The 9,607-nt window shown below is 45.9% G+C and overlaps 1 protein-coding gene across 1 annotated transcript in view; it reads left to right on the top strand.

Annotated features, from left to right (window-relative positions):
• Nucleotides 1-9,607, top strand: part of PLPP1 (phospholipid phosphatase 1) — a gene marked incomplete at its 5' end in the record, with an annotated part of 105,955 nt that overhangs the window by 51,472 nt on the left and 44,876 nt on the right. The window contains one exon of the mRNA XM_019518258.1: nt 6,727-7,007. Coding sequence (XP_019373803.1) covers nt 6,727-7,007 — 281 coding nt within the window. The remainder of the gene's footprint in view (nt 1-6,726; nt 7,008-9,607) is intronic.

A 9,607-nucleotide genomic window follows, 5' to 3' on the forward strand; every position in this document is an offset into this window, starting at 1 on the left:
CTTGCACTCTGCCTGCCCCACACAGGCAGGCAGCGTGCTTCAGCACCGGGGCAAGGGCCAGCCATAGGGATGCTCTGGTTGGCTACCAGAGCATCTCTGTGGAGGACCAAGCCTCTGGTTGCCCCTCTTTTTTCTCCTGGGGTATTTTTTGGCCCCTGATGGGTCTAATTTTTCCCCCTGGCTGCAAATTTGCAGTGCAGGGAACATTTTTTGCTTCTGCACATTCCTCTTGCAGTATCTCAAAAGCAGCTGAATCACTGCAAGAGGCACGTGTGCGCTCATCTGGACGCACCCATTTATGCCTGTGTCTCTGGCAGTCTTTTCAACCAAGAGTCTCTAAAAAGCAGCCTGTGTGAAAGCAAAGCTGTAATCTGACTTGCTGCATGTTTGCTCCTCTCTTTTGCATCTATTCCTCTTTCGTAGAAAAAGCTTGGGGATAGTGTGTGTATGTAAGAGAAACTTATAAATATTCCTTTGTAATAATTTTTATTCCTTTTGCTAGCTGGCTTACCTTTTGCAATTCTCACTTCGAGGCATACCCCCTTCCAGAGAGGCGTTTTCTGTAATGATGAATCCATCCAGTATCCTATCAAAGAAGACACCATTTCTTATCAGTTGTTAGCAGGAATAATTGTTCCTCTCGATATAATTGTTGTAAGTTCAAACCTACTTTTCTTCCTTGCATTTAATCTGGTGGTTGGGTGTGGGGAGGAGCGGGAACCTGATTTCTGTTGTTTATATAAAAAAAAAAAGAAGAAAACATGAAAACTCATACTGTCCCTAGACCAGGTGACGTTCGGGTAACAAAAGTGATGGTCTGGCAAGGAGAACTAGAGAATTCTCTTGATTTGAACCAAAGAATAATAACTGTATATCAGTGATGGTGATATATGTTTTGATTACAGGCCATTGACTTAGTATTTGGCATGGCAGAGCTATCCCCCCCATACCCCCTCTCTGCTTTTGCAGTAAACAAATAGGTTGATTTAAACCAGGAAGTAGCATCCAGAGTTTCTATATGGGAGTTATTCTTGCTGTGCAAGTATGCTGCTATAGGATTGTAGTATAATGATAACATTTTAAGTCTGAGCTTATTTGTTTTTATCATCCAGTGGTAAGCAATGCTTCACTGTGGGGAAACAAGCAGTATGTTCCCTTTGAAAAGAGTGGCACATTGGCCATCAGCCAGAGATGATCACAAACAATAGCTAATTTACTGTTTTACAAATATGAAAGAGAAGGAGTTTTTGAAAAGTTTGTTTTTACTCTGGCTCCATTTGAGCTTAAGATAAAATTTGCCATGAGACACAATGCTTTGCAGTCATTGTCACTCAGTATTCTCAGGGATTATGTCTATTCCTATGAAATGTAAGGCTTTTAACAGTCTTAGAATAGCATGATCCTTGCTCCAAGTATCTTTCATAGATTAAGTGATGTGTCCATAATACCTGTGATGGCACATTTTGGGGTTTTATTTTTTCTTTTATGTAGCACAGTTACCTTCAAAAAATTATTTAAATGACACTCTATAAATTAAAATCAAGAAAGTTAGCACTGTGCTATCAGGCTTCTTATTTCTTAAGCCTAATAACCCCAAAAGGAGACATGATGATCTGGCTTAGACTCCTGCATAACATGGGCGTTCAATTTGTGGTTTAACTGGAGTTTAAAGACTTCATCCAAAAGCTCTGCCACTTTTGTAACACAATTGCTATTAAAACAATAGCCTAGTGCCTCTTTACCTTAGAGTAGGGGTGGGCAAAATATGGCCCATGAACTGGATCTGGCCTGCCAAGGTATTCTATCCAGCCTGGCCCAGGCATGGGAGGCAGCCCAGACTGTGGTGTATGCTGCTGGTCCCACTGCCCCCAAGCGTGGCAGGATGGGGGCAGTGCAGCAGTGGGACTCCGATTTCCAGCAGTCCCCTCCTTCCACATGCCTCTGCTAGTGTCTCCACCACTGCCAGCCCTGCTGCCCATGCACTCTGGCCCATCTGCCCCACATGCACTTTTGGGGGTGCCAGATGGAGTGAGCAGGCGGGCAAGCAGGGTTTCCAATGAGACCAGCCCTGGGACACCCAGGCAGGGTGTGCTCAGCTGTGGGTGAGTGGGGAACAGTGTTCAGGAACAGGACAGGCAGGTAGCGGCCAGGGCAAGGGTCACAGGGCAGTCACAGTGCAGGGCTGGGGCCTGGGGCAGAGCTGGGCTCCACTCCCTGCATGGTCCTGCCATGCAGGGAGTGGATCATGGCTCTGCCCTGGGCCCTGGCCCCACACTGTCACCACCCTGCAGTCCTGGCCCCAGTCCCACCCACCTGCCCTGCTCCTGGACCCCACTCCCCACCTGAGTGTGCCCTGCCCACTGGTGTCCATGGAGATCCTGTCTGCCTGCTCTGGTGCCCCTGGTAGCGTGTGCAGGGCAGACAGGCCTGGGCCAGATAGGTTCGATTGTTCTCCTGCTGTGCTGAGCTAGGCCAGCTGGGCAGCACCCCTCAGCCCCCTTGCCCAGCCTCCAACAGCTCACCAAATTTCCTAAAGTGGCCTCCAGCCAAAATAATTGCCCACCCCTGCCTTGGATCATGGCAAGCTCAAATAGCACATTTTATGCGTGAGGCTATTTTCCGCTTAAAGTTAAGGATGTCTATTTTGGTTTTTCAGGATTGGACACTTGGTAAGAAATCCTTTTAGCTATTGATAAAGCATTAAAAAATAAAACAAAAAGCACACACTTATGGTGTTTACTTGAACAGAAAGAGGGTTGAACACTATATTAATAAACTGGCAAGTTTGTAAAATAGCAAGTGTTATCACCACAAGGTGAATCAGAAATGAGTCAAAGTCTTGCTGAATAAAGGCACATTTCTTTTTATTGTTACTAATTATTGAGGAGTGGAACCTGAATTTAGGTACTCTTGGCAGAAGGAAGCACTGTAATGGTCAGAACAAATGTTGGCGTCTTTTTTGGTCTATTAATTTCTCTTGCTGAATATTTTAGGAAATAACTAAACCTGGAAAACAGTGCCTGGTTATGATTTCTCTTTTCCAGCAAAAAAGTTCCACCAACTTCAGTGAGGTTGTAATTTATCAACAGGATGACATCAAAATCATGTCCATAATGTCTATAATAAGATAACGTGTTGCTTGAAAAATGTAAGGTGCCTTTGATAACTAGTGCTCATAGAAGGTCAGGCCTACTAACTACTTGGAAATCTCTTTATATGCAACTTGCAAAAAACAGTTACTGAAACCTTCAGAACCCTGTGTAAAACTCTACTTCTATTTGACTGTGCAAAGAAGAATAGCCCCTTGATTTTAATGGATTTTAGTGGCACAGAGATTAGAACTTGAAATCCCAAAACAGAGCAAAGTAGCTACAGATTTTTACTAGACAAAAGTCAATTTTAATAGTGTAGCCTTTCCTAGTTATAATAATTGTCACTTACCTTTTTTGTTTGCTTCTATATAGCATACCTAGTACTTCATGCTCTCTTGTCCTTGTGGGACCTTCCCTTTCTGTTTTTATTCAGAGCCAGATTTGTTACTTACACTGTTATTTACTGTTCCATTGTCTTCAGAGGGAAATACTCTTGTTGGCTTCAGTGAGCAGTGGATCAAAGCCTTTAAGCAGCCTTTTATTAATGCACAGATTCAGAAATATATGTAAGCCTATATCTAACTTCAAAGAATAGTTAGAACCATGTACAAGTTACTAACTCATAGATGTGGAATATCTTGGGAAGACAGCCCATATACAGGCATAGCTTAAAATCGTGTTTTATGGTGGTAAAAGGCCTTAGAACTGAACACCTCCGTTTTATCAGTATTTTTTAAAGCATTGAAAGTAAGAGCAGTTGGCTCATACCATAGTGAATACCTTTCACCTACCTGTTCGTGGTACAAGGATGGTGTGACATTCCTTTTTCCTTCTGTCTCCCACCCAATCCCTCCCCCCCACCAAAAAAAAAGTACTACAACAGTATTAGGGCAGACTCCTCTTCCCTCCACCCATTTATTCCCTCCAGGTTTTTGACTGTGTAGTTCTACAGCAGTAGCTAAGCACCTTCTGTCTCACGGAAGTTAAGTTACAAGACTTCAGGTCTAGAAGTAACATGTCACACTTGCAATTTACATGCAAATCAGAACAGCACTATTATACAATCACTTTGCAGAGGGGTAAATAACAAATTATGCTCTTGGGCTCTGCTTTTTCATAGTCTTTCAAAATATACTTTTTTTTTCAATTAGCATCATTCATATTAAATTATTTCTAGACAGTGTTTTCTATTTTAGCATTGAAGAAATAGGTGTCCCGTGAATTTTGAACACCTTGGTGGGATGCGTCTAGTGCATGGGTAGGCAGTGTTTTTTGATCGGAGTGCCGAAAACCCCCACAATGCCTACCTTGGAAGGTGCCAGAGTGCCGGCATACCAGAAAAACAAAATGAAGGCAGGGGGTACATGGCAGGATGCCCTGTGTGTGTCCCTTGCCCCCACCCAAAGCCCCCGCCCCCTCAGTCCTGCTGCCCCTGCCCTCCAGCCTGGGCTCTGTGGCTGGCAGCAGCTACCCAAAGCTGGGGCCAGCTGCAGCCAGGAGGCTCCAAACAGCTGTGCCGGGCTTTGGAGACCTGGCATCAGTTCCATACCAGCACATGCACCTGCGCATCAGAGCAGGTGGTGGGGAGGGGCCTGAGGCAGTGCAGCCCTGGTCTCTCCCCTGCTCTCAGCATAGAGCTGGTGATTGGGCTCTGGAGCCCAGCACAGCTGTTTGTAGCCAGCCTGGGCTATGGGCAGCTGCAGCAAGCAGCAGGCAGGCTGCAAACAACTGTGCCGGGCTCCACAGCTCTGGCATCAGCTCCATGCTGGCAGCGACTGTGCGTGCACCTCAAGTCAGACAGCAGGCAGCTGGGACGATGCAAGCCCTGCTGGGAGCAGCCTGGGCTCCAGCAGCTACCCAGAGCCAGGCTGACTGGCCATGGTGTGCTGAGCGAAATGGCCTTGTGTGCCATACTCGGCACACATGCCAGGGGTTGCTGACCCCTGGTCTAGTGTCTTTTCGTGGCTTTCTGGTAGGCTGTGTTGTGGTTCAGATCTAGCACTTGTACTTCTCTTTGCATAATATCTTTTCATAAAGACTAAATTAAAATTGTATATTTTTATGATAAAACACTTTCCACAAGAGAATGAATTGAGGGGAAGGCAAACAAAGCCTGCTGGCTTTCTGAGCATGTGAGAAAATAATTAATCTTTGAGATTTTTTGTGCTCTGCATTGTATTGGACAGAATGGATATTAGGCAGACTCCCTTGTTCCTTTTAGAGCCATTATTGTTTTAATAAGACTTCATTTCCTGAAGGAAGCCTTTTTTCACCCCCTAGAGATTCCATTTAACTAAGTAATAGGAGGTTCAAAGAGCTTGCTTTTTAGGACCCCTGTATTGAGTGTTTAGGTCCAGCCCCTCCAATTAATCCCTTGACTTCCCAGAAGTCACCATACTTTTGGCACAGCTGATTAATTTATGCTTAGAAAAAGGTTATGAGTGGAAACATGATGTAGAATAACATGTACCACTAATGTGTCCTGTACAGCAGTGTGGGAAATGTTTTTATTCTTTTTGGAAACTAAAGTCCTTTTTAGGACCTCTGTTAACACTGCCACTTTTTATAAGTTAATGTAAGACAGAATAAGAAAATTATTTACATGTAAGCTTCTTAAAATTATGTTGGTTCCACTGTTGGAAATTCTGTTTCTTCTGAGTGAATTCCAGAAAAGTTTGCTTATTTCTATATCTTAATAATACAATTAGAGGTGCACTGATACATTGGTCCATATCATATCGGCACTGATAAAAGGAAAATTGACATTATTGGCAATTGGCTTTTATTGGCTGATATAGTTGATAATGTTGGCGATTTAAATGCCGTGTGCATGCGTGCAGCCACAGCATGCACACAGCCAGGAACGCAGCCTGGCAGCTTGGAGAGCAGCATCCATCTGGGAAGTCTGTCAGGGGAGAAGGGGCACGAGGGAGGGAAGGAGTGTAAGGGAGGCAGATTGAGGCCTCTGCAGTGAGGGAGCATGTGGGGATGGGCACGGGCAGTCGCTGCCTAGCCAGGGCAGGGCACAGGATGGAGCTGGGGGGGTGGTTCCTGCTGTAGTGCACACCCCTGGGGGAGGCATGGGGGTGTTCCTTGGAACTGTGTGTGGGGCAAGGGCAGGTTTCCACTGTGGGCTGGGGCCGGAGGCTTTGCCAGGCTCTTCCTGGCACAGGGTGGGGAGGGCTGGGCCGGATGATGGTGGCACTGGGAGTGGGGGCTACAGTGAATTTTAGGGTGGCTGTAGCCCATCCATAACCAACCGCTGCCCGCCCTGCCCCACCTGAGCGCAGCCCCAGCCTAGCTCCTGCCTCAGCCCCACTCCTTCCTTCACCCTGGGGGGCCTCAGTTTGCCTCCCCTGCCCCTTCCCTTCCCCTCCTTCCCCACAACAGACGTATTAGCTGGACGCTGCTCTCCAAGCTGCTGGGCTGCATATTGGCAGTCAGATCAATATTGGCCAATATGGCTGGTCAACAATCGGTATCAGCCCAAAAAATCCTTATTAGTGCAACGTTACAATTTGAAACTATACGTCTATTGACAAAGCTAAGGTTTTTGATAACCACTAATGCCTTTCTTTCAAGGAGATATAGGTATGTTATTCTATTGTAACTGGAATCTATCTCTGTTTTTCAGATAATCATAGGAGAAGCCCTGTCTGTCTATTATAACCATTTGCACTCAAATTCGTTTGTCAGAAATAACTACATAGCCACTATTTACAAAGCCATTGGGACATTCATTTTTGGTGCGGCTGCTAGCCAATCACTGACAGACATTGCCAAGTACTCCATTGGTAGACTGCGGCCTCACTTCCTGGCTGTATGCCAACCTGATTGGACACAAATCAACTGCAGTCTAGGTTACATTGAAAACTTCCCGTGCCAAGGAGACAAAGCAAAAGTAAATGAAGGAAGGTAAGTCTCCAAACCACATGTATTGTATTGGAGGCTATTGTTATGTATATGAAATCCCTAAATATAATGATAATTTGATTGGTTGGTTACTGTTATGGGGCACACTTCCACTGGATGAAGAGATATGGTGAACCTGCGGAAGAGTTGTTCAGGCACTGGCATTTCTGTCTCTTCCAAACCCACATAAATTATTTATTATAATACCAAAAGGACATGATAGCAGTGAACACAAAAGATACTGTCTTAAACTTTGTGCTTGTAATAGAATTTAGGTAACTAAATGTGTTCCCCTTTGAACTGGTTGTTTTGGAGAAAATGAAATAAAATGCAGTGAGGCAAAGGCAAATTATTTCAATTCACAGTGAAGAGCAAAGCACGAAACTACTTTCTGAATGGAGAAAGATTTGAATTAAAACTAAATAACTTTTAAATGTAGAAGAAATGTAACAAAACTCCAAGTAATCTATGTAAAATATGTAAGACAGGCAAGAGGAATACTTTAGTTCAAACTCCACTAAACAATATTTATTTAAATATAATAAATGCTTACTAATTTTTAAAAGGAGGAGGGAATCAGAAAACTAAAACAAAATTTTGTCAGACTGACATCTGTCTGTGATCTTCTACAATAGTAAGGATGGACATTTGAAAGCATGTTACAGAATAATTAACATGACTCGGGCTCCCTGCAAATCTCTTAATATGATTTTTGTGTGTGTCTATGCAGTAAACTTTTTTTTACAAAAGTAGCTTTTTGGTGAAGTTGGGATGAAGTGAAGTACATTTGTCAGGCCCCCCTCTACATGGGTTCATAGATGCTAGAGTCAGAAGGGACCTCAACAGATCATCGAGTCCGATCCCCTGCCTTGGCAGGAAAGAGTGCTGGGGTCAGATGACCCCAGCCAGATGCCTATTGAGCCTTCCCTTAAAGACCCCCAAGGTAGGGGAGAGCACCCCCTCCCTTGGAAGCCCATTCCAAATTTTGGCCACCCTTACTGTAAAGTTTTTCCTGATATCTAACCTAAATCTGCTGTCTGTCAGTTTGTGACCATTGTTCCTTGTTACCCCAAAATGCGTCCTGGTGCACAGAGCATCTCCTATTCCCTTGCTGTGTCCTCCTGCTGAATTTGTAGGTGGACACAAGATCACCTCTCAGCCTTCTCTTGTGGAGGCTGAAGAGGTCCAGGTCCCTCAGTCTCTCCTCATAGGGCTTCTCCTGTAAGCCCCTTACCATATGAGTGGCTCTCTTCTGGATCTTCTCGAGTCTATCAACATCCTTCTTGAAGTCCGGCGCCCAAAATTGGGCGCAGTACTCCAGTTGCAGTCTGACCAATGCCACATAGAGGGGATGTATCACCTCCTTGGTTCTATTTGTCATGCATCTGCTGTTAAAGTTGCAGTGGGATCTAATGCACGGTCTACACAATCTGTTTCCTGCTATGCCACACATGCATGGCAAGAGGTATGACTGTGGGATCATACATTAGATCCCATCATGTCTTGTTGCCAGTGCAGGGGGAGCCTGATCCTGGGCTCCCCCTGCACCAGCAACAAGCAAGCTCCTGTGGCTGGGAGCCCCATCAGTTGATGAGCTCCCAGCCATGGGGGCACCCCACATACCTCCAAGGGTGGGGGATTGCAGCTGCCACGATCTCCCAGGCTCAGGGGTGTGTGAAACCCACCCCTTGGGCCTGGTGGATCATGGCTGCCACAGTCTCCTGGGCTTAAGGGTATGTGAAATCCCTGGGCCTGGGGGATCATGGCAGCCATGATCCCCCAGTCCTGATGTTTCAAACAACTCAGGGGCAGCCATACCACCCTAGCTGCTGGGACCCAGCTGGTCCCACCACCCAGTGTCCACAGCTGTGGGACTCCAGGTCCCCATGCTGCTGGGACCCAGAGTTGGCAGCTGCTGGGGCTGAGAGGCCCCTCAGCTGTGGGACTCCCATCCCCAGCTGGGCACGATGCATACCTGCTACTGGGAGCCTCTTCAGCTGATGTGGCTCCCAGCCGCAGGAAAGTCCCTGCTACATGTGCAAATTAAACTCAATAGCAACTAGCTATAAAGTTAATACACATTTGGTATGTGATAGCTTCTTTGCATGTGGAGCTAGTCTTAAGTTAATTGTGCCAGTTAATTGCATGATACCGATAACATGTAGATGGGGCCATGGTGTATATTTAGATTTAGATTTTTTTCCATCTGCCTCCACTCCAGCCCCATACCCCCCCCAACTTCAGTACTAACCAGCTCTCCCCAAAATCTGTTCAGAGCCCTAATATTCCTTAACAGAAAAATGTTCCATGTTAAATGTGTTTGGAACATGGTTTTGGCCCTTAGACATAGCTGTTAAAGAAGCTGGTAGCTGTGTGTGTTGGAGAGAATTTGGTCCTTGATTTGGAAAACTGTGGCATTATGTTATAGCAAACAAAATATTTTGCAGGAGTGGGGGGAGGGAAGGAGCGGGTCTGGGCCCAATGGGGGGGGGGAAGCAGTGGGCCCGAGCCGACCTGGTGGCAGTGTGGGGACAGGAGGAGTGGGCTCAAGGCCTACGCAAAGGCAGGGGTGGGGGAAGGAGGCTCACTCCTTGCCTCCCCCC

Source organism: Gavialis gangeticus, unplaced genomic scaffold (genome assembly GCF_001723915.1).
Source record: "Gavialis gangeticus isolate Ggan-Ray unplaced genomic scaffold, GavGan_comp1, whole genome shotgun sequence".
NCBI lineage: Eukaryota > Metazoa > Chordata > Crocodylia > Gavialidae > Gavialis > Gavialis gangeticus.